We start from the raw sequence: 23932 nt of genomic DNA, 5'->3' as shown, positions 1-23932 counted from the left end.
TGTTCGGCCTGGACCTGGAGGCAATCTCATGGGGCAGCATGTTGGAGGGTGGATGGGTTACAGGTCTGAAAAGGGGATGGTCTTAGGGCAGAGAGGAGGTGAAGATCCTCCCAAGAACAGGGGGTCTGACGTAACCTGTCCCTTATGCTCACTTTGCTCCAGGCCTACCTACAGAGTCAGCAAGGCGTGGCCCAGCTCCTGGCCCCACACTGAGGGTGGGGTGATGAACAGAGACCCTCACCCCCAGGTCTGAACTCCTCCCTCACATCTAGCAGTCATAAAACCTGCTTTTTTCCCCTCTCTGTGGGAGCATTCTGCTGTCTCTGATAGCTGGTGGAGACCAAGGGGCCTCCTCCACGTACTGCTTCAATGAGTAGTCCAAAGCCAAAGCAGAGATACTGTTTAAGGGAGGAAGGAATGAAATTTAATGAGCCAAGAGTCAAAACCTGTAAAGAATAACTTAAGGTTTAAAACCAAGTTGCAGATGTCTCATTGTATACCAAGGCTTAGTCACACACACGTGGAGGCCGACTCTTCATGGTGGTTCATGTGAAACATCTCTGCAGATGTGCAACATCCAGGGAGGAGGGGACATGGATGGAGGCATCTCACTGTTCGTGGTGCTCAGGTGAGTTCAAACATTTCCGAGAGCCTGGGAGACAAGTGTGAGAGGGCTTAACGCAATCAATCTTTGAGATGAGAGTGCTCCTTCTCAGATGAACCCAAAATGTCAATAGCTGTAATTCCACACCATTACATGCAAATAGTTTTGTGTAGAATTAAATCTCCCTGGCAGTGTTTGCCACCTAACCACCTATATTGCTGAGAAAGAACCAGAGAGAAATGGATTAAAAACAAGATAAAAAGGATGCTGAACATTCAAAGTTCAGACTTCTGTCTGTCTCCGTTTTAACCTTCTGTTGTTTAAAAAGATTTGTAGAGGGGGTAAAAAGAGATTTTAAATATTCAATTTGTGTATTTAGAAGTATCTGAAGGTTGTGGGGTTTTCTTGGGTTTTTTCTGCTGCCTTTCACACAGCTGAGGAGAGGAGAAATGTTTAAGAAAAGTAAATGAGATAACAAAACCATAAGACACTGGCAAGGGAGACTGGGGCCAGCTCTTAGTAATTTGGATTTTCTTCTAAAGTGAATAGATTTTGGAGAAATAGTTCATCCTAAAAGAAACCTATTCTCTGTTTTCCTCAGGCACACTTAGAGGAACACAAAAAGCTAAACAAGCATCAGTGGTACGTTTTCCACATTCTTTCTAATGTTAATGGCAATGTTGATATTTCTTAGTTCAGAAATTTCCTTGCTAAGTACTTAGTATTTTCTTAGCATTAGGTCATTCACTGCTGCAGGTTTTTAAATATTTATTTCCACTGACTGCTGTTTGATGACCACCTGAGCTCCTGGTGCGTTAGAAAATGTATTGCCATAAACCACACCAACCTCTTTCTTTCCAAGCAGAGAATCAACACAATTCGTGATTGACAGTCAGAGGATTGGTGCTGTCCCAGTAAATTTTAAATGGAATGAGTTACAAATGAGGTTCGTTATCATGAACACAGCTTTTCTGTGCTTGCAGAGCTGGGATTATTCCTGGGGCGTTAGTCCACTGCAGGCTTGCTTGTGGGGGTTGAGTTTTGGGTCCTCTGCCCCTGGCTGTTATATGCAGGAGTTCCAATTTTGGAGTAAGCAGCAGGACACCCTGATAAACTCACCTGAAGTTTCCTCCTTCAGCCAGACATGATGTGCTTGACAAAAGCTGAGGAGAAAATGAGAAATGAGAGCATGAGAGGTCAAAGCATGCTGTGAGCTGTGGTGGGGCGGGCAGAGAGGCAGCGGGGGCTACCCCCAGCCTGGGGCACCCCAGGGACGAAGGGGACATGCTCTGCCAGGACTGAGCTTTCTCCTTCTGTTCCCACCTTTCACACGCTGTCCCAGACCTGGTTAGAGTGAGACCAAACCCCTCCTGGAGACGAGCCGGTACCACTATCTCCAGTTTTCTGAGGCCAAGGGAAATGGGTACCCTCTTTTCCTCAATGTTCTCCAATTTTAGGGGTTTCCAGATTTAGCCACCCCCTATGCCAGATTTTCACCCTCTTGGAGCTGTGAGCGATCTGGGTCTCCAAATGTTCCCAATTAGCCTCTGCTGTGAAAGATGCTGGCTTTGTTTATTTTTAATAGCTTACAACAAAACAGTGCCAAAACTGGGGATAAAACAGTCCCAAAACCCTCGGAAACATGCTGTCTTCAGCTGCTTTTACTGGAAGTCACTGGCACAACTGCCTTGTTCCCACCCCAGCTGACATGTCTCACAGCTCTCCTCAGAGAGGCTTTGGAGGGTGGTCCACACCTCCCTCTCAGCTATCACCAGTGTCCTCACAGAGGACACATTTTGCACCCTAAGACAAGACAACCCTGTCTGGGACGGCCCCAATGGGCATCTCTCACTCCTACCTTCATAGTTGATACAGCCGTTGGCATCTTCTTGCCCTGCCATGAGCTGCTCCACTTCGCTTTCTGTCATCTTCTCACCTGGAAGAGGAGGATGGAGAGGTGAGGGGAAGGGTTCTCAGCCCACCAGGACTGTCCTGTCATTCTTCCAGAGAGTAAAGCCACCAGAGGAAGGAAAAGGGGGTTAAAAAGGAGCTGTGTGCCACTGGGGAATAGTGGTGGGAGATTGTGGAGTGCGGACCAAGCCACAATGGTTGTCTGACAATTGAGGATTTTATGAACTGTCTATCTGACCTGGATCATTCATGAAGCTGTGGCATAAGATGGAAACAGCCACATATTCAGGGGCCATTCGCTCCTACAAAAGCCTGCGAGCCACAGAATACAAAGGGTCTCTCCGATGTGTGAGATCACCAAACTAACCTGAGCCATTTGCCCAGAGAGACCTTAGGGGTGGCCTGTGTCCTGCTCCCCTCCCCAGGGCCAGCCCGTACCCAGCGTGACCAGCACATGGCGCAGCTCAGCCCCCATCACCATGCCGTTGCCCTCCTTGTCGAAGACGCGCAGCCCTTCCACAAAGTCCTCGAAGGTGCCCTGCTCCTTGTTGCGGGTGAAGTGCTGCAGGATGGGGAGGAAGGTCTCGAAGTCCAGCATCTTTGTGTTCATTTCTGGAAGGGGAGGAGGAGATGGAGTCAGAGATTAATTTTACTGCACTGAAGTCAGCCTCTGAGGACCGACCTACTTAACCTTCCCGGTGTCATTTCCATCTTAGTACAGGGGAGAATCCCCACAAGGTGATGGGATTATTAGTATATTATACTTGAGATGGGAAGATCCATATGAGGAGTAAAGTGTTAACATCTGGGGGCTGCAACAGGCTGCTGATGTAAGCCAAAAATTGAAACCAGCAGGTAGGTCCTCTGTCACCAGGGCAATGCGGCTGCACTGGGACTGGTCAGGTTACACCAGTTTGCACCAGCTCAGGATATGGTCTGCTAAGCATCAGTTGTCACCATCCCCAGTTGAGGACAGCCTATCCTTTATGTCAGCTGTGGTATGGGGAGGGGGAGTGAAGGAATTTTGCAGGAATGAAGCCTCTCTGCATCATTTCCTTCCCAAATTCCTTCATCTTACAGGGCTGTTCCTACAGGGGACGTAGTCCTTCACTTGCTGCCCAGGAGCACAGGGATTGCTTGTCCCACCCTGTCCCTGCTGCCCCAGTTTGCTGTCACCTTCTTGTTTGGGCTTGCCCAGCACCTTCAGGACCTCTGCGTTGGTGGGGTTGTGGCCGAGCGCCCGTAGGACGTCCCCGCACTGCATGTAGGTGATCTGCATGGCTCCCGTGGGTGTCCGGTCAAACAGGCTGAAGGCTTCTTTGAACTCTGCAGGGAAGAAGAGCTCAGATGTCCCTTGCCATGCCAGCCCCACTTCCCACCCCACCGAAGGAAGTCCTGCCTGCAGGCAGGGAAGGGATGGACACATGTATGGCAGGTGCCCTCGGCACCCCTCGCTGCTGCCCAAGGCAGGCAGCCCTGTGCTAGCTTGAGCAATGAGCCGCTGAAGCTTGCCAGACTCCTTCAACGAGTCGCTCAGCTTTTTGAGCAGGTTTTCCCACCTATGTGGAGCTGGCCAGATGACCTGCTGGGATTCCTGCACCACCTCGCGCTGGCAGCACCGGCTGCAGGCGCAGGCTGCTGTCTCTGCTGCAGAATGATCCCTTCGCTCTTCCCCCTTTTAACTCAGGCCTCCTGGGGACCCCACAACCCTCCTGCTGCACCCCCATGACACCTGCAACACCCTGTCTGCTCTGCTGGCATCCCCCCAGCCCCAGCCCAGCAGACACAGCACGGTGTTGCTCGTGTTTGGGGAAGGGTGACCAGGTCCACCCCAACCTTGCCGACCACATGTCATGCCAGCCCTGCGTAGAAGGACATGGGAGATTCATTTCCAAGCTCATTCCCATAAATTATCATGCCATTGAGTGTTACATTTTACCTGGAGGAAGGAGGCCTAAATTAGGAACAATTAAGGATCGCTTTCCTTCTGTGTATGATGCTTTTCAGCTTCCTGACCTGCTGCTGGATTCTCTCTTTAATCCCAGTGTTGGCTACATGGATAACCATGCACCTGCGCTGCTCAGAGCCTGGTCTCTGCCTTTCGTTTCAACCCAGAAGATCTTCTCTGCTACAGCGGGTTCCTCACTGGTGTTGAGGTGCAAAATGTGGGAAACCAATCCTCCAGGAAACGCCCCCCACAAGTCCTTACCCTCCTTCTTGCAGGCAAATCAAGGACCCCGAGGCTCCACGCAGGCAGCGAGATGGTGGTTTTCCTGCAGCAGATCCTCCACACACTTCTGGATTTCATCCTGCTGCCTCCAGGCCAGCGAGTCCACCTGAGCAAGCAAGACTGGCCCAAGCAGTTAATCAGCCTTTCCAGCCTCCCCATGTGAGCACTCAGAGCTGTGAGTTTCTTGTCCACGGCACTAATGAATTCCAGGTTCTGGTCCATCTTCTTCATGATGTCCAGCAATAGTTTACGCAAAGCAGAGCTGCTGCTCCTCCTGCTGTTGGATGGGATGAGGTGATTGCGGTCTCCATGCAGCAATGCAGACGTTAGTCTGGTAGGCATTGCCTTGGGTTTGGTGGGAATCCTTGCCCAGGGCTTTGGATTTGCTCCATTTTGTACTTGACATCTTTATATCTTCTGCCGAGCCTCACCATCCTGTGGACCTGTCCAAGCCCTGTCCCTGTAGGCCTGTCCACGGTCCCCCCAGCACCTCGGGGTGCTGCTGTTATCCTGCTTGGCCTCACAATGGCTCCATTTCTGCAGGTGGGATCCCTCCATCTCTGGGGGGATCCAAGGAGGGACACGACCTCCTGCCAGTCCCTGGGCCAAGAGGCACCGCTACGAGGGTGCTCAGTGGTGTCCACTCCCAACTACCTGGAGCACATCACATGCTCTGGGACATCGCTGCAGGTTCAATCCAGATATCTTCATATTTTAACTTGCTCACATTTCCACTGTCTCTCTTTTCTCATTTCAAAAGCTGGTTTGGGGACTGAGCCTGTAGGATACTGGGTCTCCTCCTCCCAGTACTCTCACCAGGATCTGCCCTGGGATCTTGTCCCTTCCCTAGTCTTCACAGAGGTATTAAAACTGGCCATGGAGAGATGAGAAATCCTAATCCCGGCACAGCCCCCCTGTCCCTGCATCACCAGAAGCTGCTCCTCCCACACAAATCCCAGACTTTGAACCAAGCTGCATCTCTCACCATGAATGGAAAAATACCTTTTCCCTGCCAGGCTCTGAAGCTGGGATTATCCTCTTTGACTGGGGCACCCTCAGCACAGAGCAAGGAGCCAGGCTCCATTCATTGCTCCCGACAGCTCTGCGTTGCAGTCCCAGCTAAACCCCTGCGCTGGCTCCTCCTCACTTCCAGCACTGCTCCCATCTCCATCTCCTGCCTCCTCCCTTCCCACCAGTGCTCTTCCCCATCTCCTTACCAGCCTGATACTGGTCAGGGACCCGACCTTCTGATTTCATATGTCCCTTCTACCTACTAGGAAACCTCATGAGCCCATCCTGGGGGATGAGCAGCGTGCTGTGAGGGAATGGGGTACTTGGACCCTGCTGGGCTTTCCCCCAGGAGGGGATTTGATGTGTGGGGCCTCAGTTCTCATGTCTGCTGTGAAAAACTACTTGGAAAAAGGACTCTCTATCTCTATTGCCATTTCTGAGAGTAGGTGACATCTGCACTTACCTTCGATCTGCTCTGCAGTGAATTCAATCTGTTGGGAGAAGAGAACAGAGCCAGGCATGAGTGCTGTGTAACTGCTGGGGTAACGAAGGGGCTCTCCCCTGCATTTGAACATCTCCCTCCCCAGGCTCCGCAGTCTGCTCGGGACGGGGGCCGTGTCCATGCCGTGTCCGGCCGTGCCATGCCCAGGAGTGCTCCTGACGGAAAGCCCAGCCAGCAGCAGGCGAGGGGCGGGCAGGCAGCGGGGATTCTTGGACCAGTCAGCGCTGGTGGAAGGGATGTTATTTCAAGGCTTGATCCCTAGTTCAAGTGATTAAACAGCCTCCGTGCTGAGCCTGCTATTAACAACTCTCCTGCCACAGCTCTGGCTTAAAAGTGTAACTAAACCCTGGGGAATGAGGGAAAAAGTGAGCACCCATTGTAGAAACTTGGATAAAAGATGCTCTCACGTGAAGGAGACAAGACAGGCAACAAAATACTTTAGGATAGAGATGGTGGGTGGCAGAAAAACTTTTTAATGCTGCCGGGGCCCCGACATGATGTCTCAGGCAGGAGCTGTGGGGCGTTTGACTCCGCAACTGGAGCTCTGGGCAGCAGCGTCCCGGAGCGAGTGCGAAGCAGTTTCCTTGGGTGAATGCTCTGCAGGGCTGGGTGGGGGAAGATTGAAACATCCCCCCAGTGAGAAGAGCATCACTCCCAGCCCTCTGCATCAACGCAAACTGATAATTTTCCCCTCCCAACCCTGTCCTTCATCCTGGCTAATGCTGGTTGCATGGCGCATTGCATCGCCTGTGCCTGGCAGATGACAGGCACGAAGACAGACGGTGATGTCTTGATTCCTCACTCACCTTCACGCTCTTGGGGTCGAAGGCAGGCTCTCTGGGTGGCTCCGGGGCTGGAGCCAGTTTGGCTGCTTCCTTCTTCAGGTCGGGTTTCTTGAGCGGCATCGTGCTGAGTCTTTGCAAAGGTGCAGGAATGAGTCCTGCCGTCCAGCGAAGCAACTGAACGGAGGGATGAAAGGCAAAGTCTGCTCCTTCCCTTATATACAGAGCCCTGTCCTCACCCGGAGGGGCAGGCCAGCTGCTGGAGCAACTGCTACTTACTATAAAAGGAAGAAAACTCAAACGAGAGGGGCCCCAACTTGACAATTGTCCATTGTCATCAGCTCCTGGCGCAGCAAAGCCACCAGCCGCCCCTCCCCAGCCGCAAAAGGGGGGACGTCTCCCCCTCCAGCACCTGCACCGGGTGGGCTGCGTGGGGGCTGCTTCCTAAATGATCATTGGAAACCTAAACACGAATGGCCCCGGGTGCCTGGCAAGAAAATAGCAACACAACGGCTGATAAACCTGCCGCGATACCCACGGGAAAAGCGCGTCTGTTTTTAGGCAGGCCTGCAAGGGCGAACGCTGCGGAGCCCCTTTTAAGACCAGGATTTATGAAGTGCTACTTCAAAGGAGCTCAGTCCTCTCTGAACAATCCCCCTGGCCTCATGCTCAGGGTCTGGTTTGCCCCAGTCTCTCCCCAGGGCTGAGTTTGTGCCCTGGAAAAGGCCACGCTGCAGGCGAGAAGCCGTGCTCACCTCTGTCGGGATGGCTAACGAGAGTAATGAGAAAGATGGTTAAAGCCAGGCATTTAATTAATCAGCTCAGGGTCTTTCACAGCACTGCACCACTCGTCCCATGCATCCCCAAAGCCTGTGGGGCAGAGCAGGCGATGGGGTCTCCTCTCAGCTCATCTCCAGGCACTGGGCAGGCTCCCAGGTCCGTTGGGAGATGCTCCTGGTCTCTCCCTCCTCTCCCAACTGTTTGAAAGACCCACCGAAGAGGCAGAAGAAGTCATTGAGGTTCAGCATCCCAGAAAATGGGGCTCAAGGGTTATACCAAGACATCCTAAACCATCAACTTAAACATAGCCAGATTGCAACAGAGCACAGGGGGAGGAAAACCCATCCTTAGTTTGCACTGGGGTCCAAGAGCTGGTATTTTGGTAATAGAAATAAATGGACAAAAAATTATTTATAGCAGATGAGAGCATCTTCTCTGCTGTGGAGATGCTGCACAGCCCCATTTCTCTGGCCAGCGCTTGCTTAAATTGGGCTGCAGGGATGGTTGCAAGCCGCTGGGTGGAACAGGATCCTGCGAGATGCTGTTAGTCCTGGTGCGAGAGCTACAAGGTCTTGGCGTTGGCTGGAGTCTGAGCCATTATATTTGTACATATATATATACACACACATTATATATGTGTGTATTTTAAGTTTTGTTTATACATAGATATAGAAAATGCGGTTATACTTGTATTTTCAGGTGGTTGAATCAGCCTTGTTCAGGTCATATCGTATCGCAGCGGCTCAGGCTTGCCGTGACTGGGTAGGTCTAATCCTGCTGTTTCGGAGCTGCTGGAGGGCGAGGAGTGATGGGAACAGGGGGTGTCACTGGCTCAGCCCTGTGCTCACAGCCCCCCCCCAACCTCTTCCCTGCTGAAACGCTGCTCAAGCCGGAGGCTGAGCCATCACCAGCCGGGTTACGGGGTTCTTTCAGGAGGAGGGAGCAGCCACAAACTGCTGGGAAATTTACTGTCTGCCGTCATCTCACGATTGCTGGTGTGGATTTGGGGAGCCGAGGGGGCTGGATGATGGGGCTGGGTGGGTGTCGTTTGCGATGATTGCTTTCCAGATTGCTCTATAATATAGCAAGTAATTTAGCAAAAAAACCCCAACATGTTTTGCTAACTGCAAACTCAGAGCCTGGGTCAGATTTCGCCCGCAGTGGGAATCAAATTGCCCCTGAGCGTTGCTGACTCCCCCCAGCCAGCATCCATCCATCCACGCATCCATCCGACTCCGAATTAACCTCCCCTGAACTCCTCACTTCCCAGCAGCTTCTGGGTCAGAAATCAGTACCCAGAAGAGCCTTCAGAAAATATTAATCCTGCAATTTAACTGCTTATCCCTTCTCCCGCCCTGCGTGCCCATGCAGCATCCCAATGAGCCAGCACGGGAGCTGCGGTGCCGCTCGGCAGAGCGATGCTGCCGGGCTGGTGTCAGCGCCCACGCGATGGGCCGGGGTGGTGGCTAAATTGGGCCGGGGAGATGGGCAGCTGCTGAAGATGTCCCTAATCCCTCCTAGATTTAGAGTTGATTGCCGTGGCAGGGAAAGCAAATCAGAGGCTTGTTTTTCTGTCTGATTTAATCAGAGGGAACAGCAGCACCTCCCGAGCGCTGTCATTTGGATTTGCTTTGCTCTCTCAGCCGGCTGATGCGCCTTCCCTCGCTGCAGGAGCTGAGCAAAAGTCTGACCCTCCTCCAAGCAGACACGGGGGCTCATAGTTGGGACCAGGAGGAGCTGCCCTGCCAGGAGAACCCCGAGGGAGACTGGGGGCTCTGCTCTGTGCAGGATTTTGGTACTTACAGAGGCAGCAATAGCTATGCCCGGCCATGGATTACGTGGAAAAGGGAGAGGCCCTGGGCTGGGAGCCTGCTGTTCCTTGGGTTTGGCACTGGGCTGTTGAATTTCAGCCTCATCCCACTAATGACAATCTGCTTGGGGAACAAGGACTCCCTGCTTTGTGCCCCTGTTTCCCCAGGGGAACACTCAGGTTGCTGGGGGGACACAAGGCATTCGAGCTGGCAGGGTGGTGGGAGCAAGCCAGGCATCTACATGATCCCAAAACACAGGAGAGACCTGGGGCCTCCCCAAGGGGCTGCAGGTGACAAGGGACAACTGATTGGGGATGGTGTCAGCTGCAGCGGGACCAGCTCTGATCTGATGCTCAAGAACCTCCCGGCCTTGTCGGTTCAGCTCATCTCATTCACGGGCTGCGTGAGACACCCATCAGGGTGGAAAATCCCTGCTGCCAGGACTGTCTGTCTGCCCTGCCTGCTCCTGCCTGCTCCTGCCATAGCAGGGGCTCTTGCTCCATCAGCCCCCCGCTGCAGAAGGCTAAACGCAGTTGTGCAGTGAGGTCCTTTTGCAAAGCAAACGCACAAAGGCAGCAGGATGCTCGTCGTAGTGAGGAGCGGGACTGACTCCAGCACATCCCCCCAAAACACACCCCAACCCTGAGAGAAGGAAAAGGGTTAAACTGGCATCTGGCTGAAAGACTTCCCATCTCGGGAGCATCAGTGCCGAGGGGATGCTCATGTGCTTGCACCCGCTGCCTCCCTACCTCCAGCCATCACTCGGATTTTCCCCACCATCCTTCAGCTCTTTGGGACCAGTCTGGGGCTAGAGGGGACTGAGCAGCGCAGGGGCAGCGGGGGGATGCTGCGACAGCTGAAAAATGAGCCACCAGGCAGTGAGAGAAGTTTCTGAAAAGAGAAGAGGAATCTGCCTTGAATGAAGAGGATTTTAGCACCTCGGGCTAAGCCAATAAACCTCTGCCATCCCCATCCGAACGGGAATTGTTTGCACACACTCCAGGAGCTGCTTAAAGCAGGCAAGACGCAGAGACTGAACAGGAGCAAGCGTGGTGGGGGGACAACCCCCCCTGCCTGGTAAGCCCACAAGCAGATCCCTACAGCGCTGCCGGGGCAGCGCCCACTGGGACAGACGACTCACCCCAGGGTGCTCCCCCAGCCCTGAGCTCCCCAGAACGGGCTGTGTCTCCACCACCACCTCGCCTCGACGGGCACGGCAGCCGGGAAGGCGCTCCCAGAAGATGCTCTGTCCTGCTGAACGCACCAGCCCTCTCCATTGCCCGCGGCCTCGGGCTGGCAGCGACTCGGGCTGTCCACAGGCAAAGGCTTTGCTTCCTCCAGCTCGTCCCTGAGGTCCCCATCCGAGTGATACGGGGGACCATGGAGGCATCCGGCTCCGTGGGAGGTATCACGGTGGCTCTCCTCTGCTGCTGCCTCTTGAGTTCTGCGTGGGCTCTGGTAAGTCTGCGTGGCCCCGTGGGCTCCTCCAGGCCCTCTCCTGGCTTTAAATATTGTTAATTGTGCAACCTGCTCTGGTCGGGGGGCCACGTGTCCCCTGGCTGCACATCCCAGTCCACAGAGCTGCCAGGCAGGAGCTGTCTGGGAGGGAAGAGTCTTGCATCCTCTCCCTCTCCCTCTCCTCTAAAAGCTTTCCAGCAGCCACAGAGACACCGTGATGGTTTTTCCATTTCTTGGACACATCCAGGGCAGGGTTCGCTGCCTCAGAGGCATCAGGTGAACAGAAAAAGTGGGGCGATTTACGGTCACTGCAGGCGAGGGTGGAGGGATGCGGTGAGGGCAGAGCTGGGTGCATCCAGTGCATCTCCCAAAGCAGGGCCCCCACCCCGCTGATGCACCCCCAGGGCCCCACTCCTGTCCTACACCCCTCATCAGCCCCCCCCATCCACCCACCCAGACGGCTGCTTTGGGGAAGAGCGTGAATGGGAGTTCAGGGTCTCCGCTCTGGGGCAGGATTTGGCCGTGCTCAGCTGTGGGCAGCCAACGCAAAGCCCCCGCATCCCGGCTCCTTTTCACTTCCAAAGCTGTTTCCTCACCCTGGCTCCAAACTCCTTCAGGTATCTCAGCCCAAAACATCCCAAAAGATGTTTGCATGTGCGGTGTGACTGGGAGGCTGCATCGCCCTGCTCCCGGCGCTGGGCTCCCGCTTGTTTGCAGAGCCCTGGGCTGGCCACTTGAACCAGGGGCTGCCAGACCCGGCTCTGGAGGGCTCAGTGTGGGCAACAGGGACACCCAGCGCCGCTGGTGGGGGGTGAGAGGGAGCCGGAGCAGGAGCCCAACATACCACTGATTTCTAGCACAGAAACATGAACATTTCTCAAGGGACAGCAGACAGGGTGGAAGGGGGCGTCACGGTCAGCCTCAGCCTTGCAAGAGGGAAAAGCACGAGCGGGAATGTGGGCAGCGCCGTTCTCTTCCCTGTATCACTTGTATCTACCCAAAGCTGCACAAACCTGGCTCGCCCGGGGAGGGTTGGGAGAGCAGGGCCCTGTCGCAGCTGCTCCGTTAGCTTTGCCTACCAGCACATCCCTTTTCCACGTGTGTTCCTGTCTTTCCTCCCTGTCTCTTGCCCTGGCTTTGACTCTCATTTCTTGCCCCAAGGATGGTCCCGCTTCATTCGACGAGTCTGCGGGCGAGACCCCACACTGCAGGGTTCAGCAAAGTGTCGTTTCTGCGTTAGGAGATGATGTTCCCGTAACAGCCCCCGAACCCTTGTGATTCTGGAACTTGGTGTTAACTAGCTGGGTGGTGGCAGGGAGCAACGGGCTGTTCTGTGGCAGCAGAAGCGATGGTGGGTCCTGCCCTGAGTCAGGAAGCGTTTGTGGGTGTCTCATCAGCCACCTTCAGGGTGCTGCTGGGACACAGCAGCTTCGCTCCCCACTCCTGGATCCTGGCCACGGGTGGCTTGTGGCACTGAGCAGGCAGTGGCAGCTCTCAGGGACATGGAGATCACCAGGGTGGGTCAAGGTCTCCCACGGAAGATTAATCTCTAAATTGTGAGCATGAAGAGGAGAACTGAGCTGAGCCACGCAGAGGTGGGGGGGTCATCACTTCGGTTTTGTCTTGGCAGGTCGACCCCGATGATGTTCTCACAAAAGAAGAGCAGATCTATCTCCTGGTGGAAGCTAAAGAGAAATGTCAGAGAGACATAAAAGCCCAACTGGAGAGGATCAAAGGTAGCGTCCCTCCTCTGCGCACTGGTGGAGCTGGCTACGTTGTGGGAAATGCTGTCCCCTCCGATGGGAGCGGGATGGGGCCAGGGACATGTGGCTCCTGGGGGTTTGTGGAGCTCCTGGCACCCTGGCTGCTCTTAGGGAGCAATTAGGTGCTAATCAAATCATCACCCTGATTAGCCAGTGCTGGCTGTGCCGTTCTCAGACTGCCCCATGCACACTGCAAACGAGAGCCGTGGAGGGGCCTTGGCCCCCCTGGAAAAAGTGGGATGTGATGGGACGTGTCCCCCTCCCTGGCCCTTCCATGGCTCCCCCAGCTCTGCAGGCCAGGGGTGATCGTGGCAGCGTTTTCCTTGCCCCGGTCCAGCGCACACTTGGGGAAGCTGGAGGTAGGTTGTGGCCCTGCTCGGAGACATGAGATATGTCTTTGCTCTTTGGCCAGACACCAGCTGCCTTCCGGAGTGGGATGGGATTATCTGCTGGCCAAAGGGCTCCCCCAGCCAGGAGGTGTCGGTGCCCTGCCCCGACTACATCTACGACTTCAACCATAAAGGTGAGCGCTTGCATCTGGGCAGGGAGCAACCTCACCTTGGAGATAATCCTCCACTGAGCAGGGATGTGTCTGGGCTTCCCACACACCCTTCTGCTGTCTCAACGCCCGTTGCCGTTCCCAGGTCACGCCTACAGGTACTGCAGCACCTACGGGACCTGGGCCATGGCTCCCAGCATCAACAAGACCTGGGCCAATTACACCGAGTGCGCTCTGCTCTTCTCCTCCGAGAGCCGGACCCGTGAGAAGGTGACCTTGCTCATCAAAGGTGCTGGGAAAAGGGGTCAGGATGGGGATCCGGGCCAGGGGAACTGCCAGGAGCAAGGGGCTCTTCCCCCTCCGCTCCCCAGGCAAGCTGGGCTCCCCCCATGCTCTCAGCCCAGAGGCCGGGGGAAACCTGGGCTGTGGAGGAGTCGTGGAGCTCAGCCCTTCTCTTCCAGGAGGTGTTTGACCGCCTGCACCTGATGTACACCGTCGGCTACTCCATCTCCCTGGCCTCCCTCATCGTCGCCGTCTGCATCCTCTCGTACTTCAAGTAAGGAGAAGCCAAAGCCCCATCCCCATGTCGGGGAGAGCTGTCCTCTCCCCATTGCCTGCACACACACACGACCCCCCTGAGGGGGAGCAGCCCCTAAGGGAACGGAACCGGCCCCAAACCCCAGCACAAACATCACCCAATTTCCCAAAGCCCAAAACACCCCCGGGGTGACCAGCTCCCCATCCGCTCCACCCTGCTCTTGAAGGCGTTGACACCCTACTTGCCCCCAGCTCTGGCTTCTGTGCCCATGGGAGGGCTGACACCTCGGACCTCACCTTCTCTGGGCCCCGCCACTGCCTGACCACATGTGTGATGAGCTTGTTGGGCAGCCAAGGCTGGGCTCGTGTCACATCCCTTCTCCATAGGCGTCTGCACTGCACACGCAACTACATCCATGTCCACCTCTTCACCTCCTTCATCTGCCGGGCAGTGAGCATCTTCGTGAAGGACATGGTGCTCTACTCAGGCACGCTGGCCAGCGAGACGGAGAAGATGCGGGAGGATGACTTCAAGGCAGAAATGGGTCCCTCATCGGGACAACGGAGCCACCTGGCAAGTGACACACTGAGACTGGAGACAGGATCAGGGGAAAAGGGGATTCAGGAGCCCTGGTGCAAGGGGATGCACTTGGGACCCTCCTAGATTGGGGTGGTGCTGCCCGGGGGTGATGCAGTTGGGGAGGGATGAAGGGACGCCTACAGCTCTGCCCAGCTTCTCCCCATCCTGGTGCCACAGAATCACAGAATCATTCAGGTTGGAAAAGACCCTTGGGATCATCGAGTCCAACCCTCAGCCCGACTCTACAAAGTTCTCCCCTACACCATATCCCCCAACATCTCATCTAAATGACCCTTAAACACACCCAGGGATGGGGACTCCACCCCCTCCCTGGGCAGCCTATTCCACTCTCTGACCACTCTTTCTGGGAAACATTTGTTCCTCATGTCCAGTCTGAACCTCCCCTGTTGCAGTTTAAAGCCGTTCCCTCTCGTTCTGTCACTAATCCCCTGTGAGAAGAGACCAGCACCAACCTCTCTACAACGTCCTTTCAGGGAGCTGTAGAGTGATGAGGTCTCCCCTCAGCCTTCTCCTCCTCACACTGAACAGTCCCAGCTCCTTCAATCGCTCCTCACAGGATTTATTCTCCAGGCCCTTCCCCAGCCTCGTTGCCCTCCTCTGCACTCGCTCCAGCCCCTCGAGATCTCTCTCGTATTGAGGTGCCCAAAACTGGAGACCAGAGAGACCAGAGCCACAGAGGACATTGGTCTCGCAGCTTGTCTGAGCTCAGAGTGCCCTGGGGTGGGAAATACCTCTCCTATGGGAAAGACCTCTCCCAACCTAGATGATTGATTCTGTGATTCTGTGACCTAGACCACCCACTCTACGTCTGATGCTGGAATATCCCAGGGCAGATGTAGCTCCCTGCAGGAGGAGGAACATGAGCCACACGTGGGGCACAGCGTGGGCTTTGCTGGCCCGAGAGCAAAAGCCACCAGGTTTTGCTTTCAGGGGACAGCCTGATATGGGCACCTCTCTGATTATATGTCGACAGGTTGGCTGCAAGGTGGTGGTGACTCTCTTCCTCTATTTTCTGGCCACCAACCACTACTGGATCCTGGTGGAAGGTCTCTACCTGCACAGCCTGATCTTCATGGCCTTCCTCTCCAACAAGAACTACCTGTGGGTCCTCATCATCATCGGCTGGGGTAAGCATGGACCCCAACCCACTGCTGTGGCCGCTGAGACCAGCTGGGAGCTGTGGCATCAGCCGTGGCCGAGTAGCACTGAGTGCCCGGATAAGGGCAGTGGGACGCAGACCAGCTGCCAGGAACTGGTTCTGTCTGCAAATGTGATGCTTCATCTGTGCTTCTCACTCTGGTTCCTGCCCCTCCAGGTCTCCCCGCTGTGTTTGTGTCTGTCTGGGCCAGCGTCAGGGCCTCCCTGGCTGACACACAGTACGTAGGTCCACCTTCTCTGGCAGTCCTGTGGGGAGGGAAAGACTGGTCGCAAATGCTGGCAAAGTGTCTGTGGGCACCGGAACTTTTGAAAATGACTATTTTCTAAAAAGAACAAGAGGAGTGAACACACATCTAAAATAGTTCATTAGTTGTCAGTAATGCAGACCGATAGTGGTTTTGTTCTGCATTTGGGAGGAAGATGGATGCAGGTTTACACCATAAATTGATCAATAAATGGTGCAAATATGTTGCATGCAAAATGTTCTGAAGTTAAGCATTTTAAAAAGAGAAAGGCCACCAAACATACAGCAGGAGTTTTAGATGAGGTGGCCAAGGAGCCCTCAGGAGCATTAATGATAATTTAAAGCTGATTTGCAACACCATGATGGTTACAAGTGCTTGTAGCACGGCTGCTGTTGGGTCAAGGTTTATACAAACTCCACGAAGAGAGTGAAGGGTGGGAGGATGGGGACGTTGGTTGGGGGGTGCAGGGAGGCATCAGCCGGCAATTTTCCTTACCAGTGATTTCAGGTTTCCCCAAGGTGTTTCTTTACTGGTCTCTTCAGGTGCTGGGACCTCAGTGCAGGGAATATGAAGTGGATTTATCAGGTCCCCATCTTGGCCGCCATCGTGGTAAGAACCCTGTGGCTGAATGTCTCAATCTCTTTTGGGGAAAGAGGATCGATAGAGACCCAGAGCCATTTGCTTGTGGTCACTGGGGCTGTTCCCCAGCCATCCCGGCACCTGGGGGGGCCCATGTGATGCAGAGGGATCCAGAGGCGCTGCTCCTTCCCCACTCTGACCACAGCATCACCGCCCTGTCCCTGCCTGCAGCTCACCCGGAACTGCCTGTCCTCGTTCTGGGGGGCTGCTTGGGCAAACCCAAGGTCATTGCAGGCAACAAACTGCAGCGGGTGTCTGTCGGCAGGTGAACTTCTTCCTCTTCCTCAACATCGTCCGGGTGCTGGCCTCGAAGCTCTGGGAGACGAACACGGGGAAGCTGGACCCCCGGCAGCAGTACAGGCAAGTGCTGGCAGGAGCAAAACCATGCCCCGGCCCTGGTCTGGCTTGTTTTCTGCCTGTTGAGCTGAGACGGCTCCCTAGAGGGTTGTGAACAAAGAGCAGAGGCGTGGGAAGGGCTGCAGGAGCAAGGGAAGGTGGCGGGACGATGGCAGCCAGTGCTTCAAACAGCAGGCTCAGGAGTTCAGGCTCTGCCTGCTCCCTTCTCTGAGCTGGACACTGCGACAGCTACGCACAGACCGGCTGCGGCAGAAGCTAAAGTGATCGTCCTCTGCACGGGGGCCGCAGCCTGGCTGGCAGGGCCCGGCTGAGGGCTCAGAGCATTTTATTTCCCCTCTCAGGAAGCTGCTGAAGTCCACGCTGGTGCTGATGCCGCTTTTCGGAGTCCATTACGTGGTGTTCATGGCCATGCCCTACACCGAAGTCTCCGGGGTCCTGTGGCAGATCCAGATGCATTACGAGATGCTCTTTAATTCCTCTCAGGTACGACACGGGCTGCCTGCCTGCTCCTAACACCGAGCGATGCTCGTCTGGGGAGGGGGCAGGCACACGCACAGCGTCCCGGCTCAGGACTCTAACTCCACCTCTGTCTCTTTTGGCAGGGTTTCTTTGTGGCTTTTATCTACTGCTTTTGCAATGGGGAGGTAAGTTGGAAGTGTGAGTAGCTGAGCTCCCTGCTCCAGCCCCTTTAGGGTTGGGAAAGGTCACTCGCAGCCTCCAGGAGAAAAAAAACTCAGATCCATCCCTCTCAGTAGGATTTGGAAGGGGAAAAAAAAAAAAAAATCACTAGGAGCAAAAACCATGGGGAAGGGAAGGGATGGCTGGTTTGCTGTCTCTGGGCACCAGCAGCCATCTCTGATTTCTCCCTCAGGTGCAAGCAGAGATTAAGAAAGCCCATTTTCGGAGGAGCCTGGCGCTGGACTTGAAGCAGAAGGCGCGTGCCACCAGCGCGGCGGGGAGCTGCTGCTACGGCGGCCTGGCCTCCCACGCCACCACGAGCTTCAGCGTGAGCCTCGCGGGGCGCGGGGCGGGGAGCACCCAGCAGCGGGGGCTGCTGCTCCCTGCCCGTGCCAGCCTGCCCGGCTACATCCCCGGCTCCTTTGCCTCCGATCACTTTTTGCCGTGTCCGACCCAGGAGATGAGCCAGAAAGCCTGTGGGGAAAACACAGTGGACTTAACAGACCTGAATCAGCGTCGCCCCAACCTAAAGAGCGAGCTGGAGACGATGCTATGAAGCGAACGGTGCATTTCCCATCTGGACATCCAGCCTGGAAAGATGCTGATCCTCATGCTTTGGGCTCCTTCTACGCTTGTGTGGAGAGCCGGGGTAGGGGATAGTAGCTGGATCATCACAGTTCCCTTTCCCCCACAGCCAGCGCGCAAAGGGACCACGTGCCCTCGCTCCTTCTACTGATCTGGCCTGAAAACGAGCAGCCAGTTCAAAACCTCATTTCCCTCCACGTGCAAGCAACTGACGTAAGTGATGTCTGTGCATGCGAAGCCTCAAATCATCGCCGGGAAACAATCCTCCGTGTTCAATCTTACCTCGACAGTCTGCAAGGTGACTTCAGCTCCAGCGTGTAGAAAGCCAATTCAACAAGCCCATAGTCCTGAGGTCCAACTCCCCTGTTTAGCACCAAATCCTGCGTTGCAGAGCCCGGGGCTGGCGGAGCGCACAGCGCCCGCAGAGCTCTTCCGCAGCTCGCCCTGCCCTTACTTGCACCCTGTGCAGCTCACAGCTATGGCAAAGCCCAACGCGCAAACAGGGAGCCACAAACAGGGATAGGACAGGCTCAGGGGGCCAGGCCAAGCTTTACGGCCTGGGAAGGGTGCAGCCTGGGTCCCGCACGCTTTACAGTGCGGTTGTCCATAAACACCCAGGCCACTGCATGCAAAAGTCTTGGCCCTCTAACCTTTTTGCAGGCTAAAATGTGAATAAAGAGACTGTATGGCTTGTTTCCATCCTTGAACCCCATCCCGGACTCAAGCGATCGGTTGCTGGAGCGCAGCAGAGGGTGCAAAGGGCTGGAGACGCGGCCACGTTCCCAGCCAGGCCCGCTCTCGCTGCCGGGGACGAGGCGGCCCCAGCTGCCCCGGCTCACCCCGCTGCCCCGGGAATGCTCATCCCCTGACGGGGAAAGGACATTCCTGAGGAGCTGGCGATGCCCAGCCCTGACAGTTCAGCCAGATCAGAGGGGAGGGGAGAAATACTGCGGCGTGGGGAGAGGGGGTGTTTACACCAGTTAAAATTAAACAGCACGTTGGTGGTAGCATGGAGAAATTTTCTTCCTGTCTGCTCTAACGAGACACAGTCCCTCAAGGCAGTAATTTCACAAGAAAGACAGTGATGGCCAACGTGTAAATAATTCTGTGCATTCACAGATCTTCCAGTGAAAAGCTACGGTACAAAGGGAGTCAGGAGGGTTGGAAAGCGCTGGAGGGACGGACAGCCAGGCCGGAGGCGCGTCAGGGAAGGGCTCCGGGATTCGTATTCTTTCAATGCTCCAGAAGACGGCGCAGGGTCAGGCACAGCCTCGACAGCGAGCACTGGGGGGTGGCAGCGTTTGCCCCACGCTGGGGGATGCGGCAGCGGAGGAGCAGGCAGAGAGGCAGGGGCAGATCCGAGGATTGCACTTTACAAACAGACCTGAGCTTCCCGTAAGGGATTTGCTCGGCGGTGAGCTGTGCTCTGGTCTCTTCAGAAGCAGCCCGGCCTCCGCCGCAAGGGCCAGGTTCTCTTTCAGGGGAGTTGGGGGGCTGCTCACACGGCCACCTTGTTCTGCAGAGACGGAACCGACCCCCTCATGTATCTCACATGGACATGTGAACTCACATTTATAGCTCGTTCTCAGAGATCAATATTTACCCATTCAAGTCTCAAGAGGCTCCTGGTAGCTGAGAGAGGGGTGAGGAATTTCAATAATCCTATCGAAGAGCAGAGGGATGTGTTAAAAAGAAGGGGAGAGACCTGACCACGTGCTGCATACAGGGCCAGTTCCTGATGGCAGCGAGCTGAGATCCAGGAAGGGAGGGGGCAGATGGCAGCTTCAGACTAGGGAGCTGGTTTTTTGTTTGTTTAGAAGCTCAAATCTTTAATCGTGCAGAGTGACAAACCTGAAGTGTGATAAGGAAAGGGGAATGCAACAGCTTCTAAACCCCTGCCACATCTGCCCTTAATACTTGTCTTAATACTAAACATGCAGAACTCACACCAGTACAATGAGGTTTCTGCCTAGACTGTGACGAGAGAATTCAAGTGGAGGCTATTTTTAAAAAAACCCGACAGATTAGAGCTAGAGGGGACCCATGTAATCAAGTCGGTGTCTTAACTGAAACCAGTACGTGTGCAAGCCAGGTCACAAGACTGTTGCTGAGTTCTCTTTCCAGGACAACCAATGACCCCATGAAAGGCTGGGATGTCCTGGGCTGCATCCTTCCCGCCCGTAACATGGAGAAAAATCTACTCCCTGAGAGGCTTTAAAGCTAAAATAGAGTTTACAAAACAGTCTGGGGTGAAAGATCTTGAGAAAAAACACAGGAAGTCTTTTTATCAACTACAATCCACAACTTCTGGTGACAGAAAGGGACGCGGTCAAATCTCCAATCAGTCAAATCTCCATCCAAATGCCAGAGCAGCCAAAGAAGTGGAGAATAAAAAGCACATGCGAGATATTTTTGTCCCAGTAATAAAACATTTACTAGAGCAAGCAGAAAGTAAATGCACAGCTGATAAAGAAAACATCACAATGTCACAAAACCCTGACAGTTTCTGATACTTCTTTCAGTAGAAACAAGACAGAGGTGGGTGCTGACATGTTTCAACAGAAGAGTTCTTCCTTACCTTTATGGCGCGCAGAAAAAAAAAAAAAAGTTAAAAAAAGGATAATACACACGACGAGTTAAAAACAGTCAAGCAAGATTTTACAGTTTTAACTACATGTGTCCAATATGGGGTGATATTTGAGCTGTTCCACTTCATTAATCGCTTTTTGGGTTCTCCCTAAAGGCTTCTGAGCAGCAGGTCCCTGAATTTCTGAATGAAGCCTCTTCATCTAGCTACGTTTCGGGGGGGGCACCAGCCTTTGATTGTTGTGGCATATCTACATTTTTTTCCCTTTTCTGTTTTAATTTGAAGAAAGCACTCAACCCTCTCATAACAGAGGGTGCATAGGCACAGCAGAGAGACAAGTTTGCTATGCAGGCTTCCACCAAAATGAAGATTATTAGGAAAGAAGAGGTTCTTTAAAAGAAAAATTACCTGGGCAAAGGGATTGGGATTGATGTACTGACCACAAACAAGCTGGGGAGTCCAACCTACACTACATGTGAATTTGTGGTAGGCTGGGCTGGAGAAGGATCCCTTGAACAGCTTCATTGAAAAAAAAAAAAAAAAAAAAGAAAAAAGAAAAAAGAATCAACTTGCTTCATCCCACCTTCAGCAACGCAAATTGATGCATTCTTAGTTGATGGGGAGAGATGTAAGGGGCAACCTGGAAGCCATCCCTCTTATCTGGGGATAAGAGACTATGTGGAAAGAAGAGACTGGGGAAGAACTCACCATACTGAACAAATTGCTGAAAGATTAATGTTTAACAGGTGGGTCCTGAGCATCTCTAGATGGACTGTTTTTTTAAATGTGAACGCTGGTTAAGAAAAGACTACTTTATACTTCTATGGACAGCAGTTTCTTAACGTTCCAAGGACGTGAAACAGCTTCTTTCTTGTCAAGAAGATCTGTTTAAATCCAGCAGAGAGTCACTTGAGCACTGAATGTTTAAAAGCAGAACCCAGGGAGCTTTATCAAAATGATTTCTCTTTGACTAAGCATTGTGTGTACACGTCATTGGAGTGAATCTGTCCGCAGATGTACCGGCCCAGACTCGAATGGGGAGTTTTCATGGTTTCCTTCTCCTCCCCCAGCTGCTCAACAACCAGTTACCAAAAACCCCAAGAAATCCTCTGAAAAAAAGACAACACTACCTGCAGAGATTCCAGGCTGTGAAACACCAGCTTTTAACTGTCCCACCGGCTCTTCTTACGTTTTGGGGGCTCTGGGACAGCAAACCCATCTGTCTTGTTGTCTCGGCTGTTGCCATCCTTCCTGTTCTCACCATTCCTGTTCTCGTTGTTCCTACCGTCGTTGTTGTTCCTGCTGTCGCCGTTATTGCGATTGCTGCTGCCCCCGTCGGCGAAGTGCCGGCTCTCAGCGTGGCGATGGCTGTCGCCGTGTCGGCCCTCTCCGTGTCGGTAAGCGTCACTGTGGCGACCGCCTCCTTCTCCGTGGCGCTGCACGTCGTTGTAGCGCCCGCCACCCTCTCCACGGCGCGGGACCTCGTTGTGGCGACTGTTCCGGTTGTCGTTGTATCGTTCTCTGACAACGCCGCCACCGCCGCCGCCAACCCCGCCACCGCCGCCACCAGCGGCAACGCCGGTGCCGCTGCTGCCGATGGCTTCTCGATTGTTGGTGCTGGTAGTTGTGTTGTTGAAGCCCTGTACTCCGACGCTTGGAAAGGTGGGAACGCTGCTCAAATTCCCCGTGCTGGTGAAACCTGGAACACCCTTCGCTGCTGCGGCGGCTGCAATGGGGCTGTCAGGATTTGCAGCATTTTGCTGTGCTGAACTCGTCGGTACCGAGTTCAAGCTCCCAGCGCTGGTCCAGCCACTCGCACCAGCAGCGGAGCTACCAGTCTTTTGATTGTTTAAACTTGCAGCAACAAAATGGCTCTTATACTGGGACTGCCAGGAAGAGACAGAAAAGAAAAAAGAGAACACGTTTGCCTCTACACTGCACCACAAAACACGCAGTCAGCATGCAAACACAAGCCCGTCTTGAATTCTGGGGAGCCCCTAGGAAAAAGAGTTCCTATAAAAAGTCGCTCTTGGAGTGATTACATTCCTGCTGTGCTTATGAACACAGAATTAGTAACAGGCATCTGCCACCAGACCACAGAAACAAGGGAACTCCTATACTGTGGGGTAAATTTTTACACTGAAGAGAAACGGTTTCTCTGCTCCCCGTTTCTTTGGATTGCAATTACACTATTGCTGCTAAGCAACCTAAATAGGATCAAGCCTAGGAGCAGAATGCAGAAGGGAAAGAGAGCAAAGAAGCAGCAGAAAACAAAATAAGTTTGTCAAATTAACTTTGTGCAAACACGTTCAGTCCAGCCTGCATACTCATTCTACCACTTTCGACTGCAACGCTGAGTGGATGAGACATGGCCACAACGACCAAACTCAACTTCCCTGAAACCAACAGGGTTTCTGCATTTTCAGGGGAGAAAAATATACTGTCTTGAATCATCGATAGTAACATTTTTCCATGTTATGCCGTCTCTCTCGAGTTAGAACTTGGAGTACAAGTGATGGAACCAACCTGAAAAGCTGCTTTCATTGCCGTAAGCCTGTCTCCCATCGCCCCAGTGGATGGCTTGTACGCCTCATAGTTACTCATCACACTGTTGTTGTTTCCACGATCCTACGCAAAAAGACAAAGGACAACTGGAGAGATTTATCCTACACAGACACTTTCAATTCAACCCTTCTCTGAATCTGTCTTGGCCCTGCACTCAGGAAATACATCTACTAAGGATGACAAACTTCTGGAGAGCACTGAGCAGAACAGTTTGCTCCATGACCTTGAGGATGACAGAAAAGTAAAGATGCATTAAGTCTTAGTGACTCACTAGTCAGCAGTGTAACAGCATTTCCCAGCTCCTTACAGTACAAGCAAAAGCAAAACGCAATCAAATGCAGATTTTCACAAAGGTCATAGCCAAGACAAAGTGTGAATAAGGCTTCAGCTGTGACTTTTGGAAAGATGCTGAACATGGTGTGTTTTCAACATGTCTAGAGTTAAACTTTGCCCCCCCACACACACTGGCAATGAGCTGTTTTCCTAGCATGGACATACCTTCGTAAGTGTTCCCAATGCTGCAAGATTTTTTGCTGCAAGACTCAGTCTGGAAATGGCTTTTCAAGTAATTGATTAGCATTTATTTTGCATTGACAGTCTATTTTGGGAAGAATCTCCAAACCTTCTGG

At 53.6% G+C, this 23932-nt stretch overlaps 3 protein-coding genes across 6 annotated transcripts in view; 1 reads left to right on the top strand and 2 right to left on the bottom strand.

Moving 5' to 3' along the window:
- Window positions 1-401: 401 nt before the first annotated feature.
- On the bottom strand, window positions 402-10992 carry LOC141953369 (myosin light chain, embryonic). The gene is made up of 8 exons (XM_074891908.1): window positions 10773-10992; window positions 7065-7318; window positions 6220-6247; window positions 3692-3841; window positions 2954-3127; window positions 2463-2540; window positions 1724-1767; window positions 402-652 (listed from the first exon to the last, which is right to left on the bottom strand). The coding sequence occupies exons 1-7, from the start codon at window positions 10990-10992 to the stop codon at window positions 1739-1741; spliced, it is 933 nt and encodes a 310-aa protein (XP_074748009.1). The 3' UTR covers window positions 402-652; window positions 1724-1738.
- Window positions 10993-10998: 6 nt separating this feature from the next.
- On the top strand, window positions 10999-18122 carry LOC141953371 (parathyroid hormone/parathyroid hormone-related peptide receptor-like). Its single transcript, XM_074891913.1, has 13 exons — window positions 10999-11089; window positions 12720-12825; window positions 13265-13375; window positions 13497-13621; window positions 13813-13907; window positions 14276-14462; window positions 15463-15616; window positions 15805-15865; window positions 16435-16501; window positions 16797-16895; window positions 17234-17371; window positions 17491-17532; window positions 17760-18122. The coding sequence occupies exons 1-13, from the start codon at window positions 11012-11014 to the stop codon at window positions 18120-18122; spliced, it is 1626 nt and encodes a 541-aa protein (XP_074748014.1). The 5' UTR covers window positions 10999-11011.
- The window catches only part of DDX42 (DEAD-box helicase 42), a 22003-nt gene continuing 15976 nt past the window's right edge, over window positions 17906-23932 (bottom strand). For 2 of the 4 annotated variants that reach the window (XM_074891881.1, XM_074891884.1), the window contains 2 exons: window positions 23265-23366; window positions 20561-22624 (listed from right to left, as the gene is read on the bottom strand). In XM_074891881.1, the coding sequence (XP_074747982.1) occupies window positions 21902-22624; window positions 23265-23366 (825 nt within the window). In that variant the 3' untranslated portion in view covers window positions 20561-21901. Of the gene's footprint in view, window positions 18041-20560; window positions 22625-23264; window positions 23367-23932 lie in introns of those variants that run through there. The other 2 variants (XM_074891882.1, XM_074891883.1) reach the window with 2 other exon arrangements.

Source organism: Strix uralensis, chromosome 22 (assembly GCF_047716275.1).
Source record: "Strix uralensis isolate ZFMK-TIS-50842 chromosome 22, bStrUra1, whole genome shotgun sequence".
NCBI classification, from domain to species: domain Eukaryota; kingdom Metazoa; phylum Chordata; class Aves; order Strigiformes; family Strigidae; genus Strix; species Strix uralensis.
Note: the sequence above shows the minus strand (reverse complement) of the source record. Positions and strands in the feature narration are given on the sequence as shown.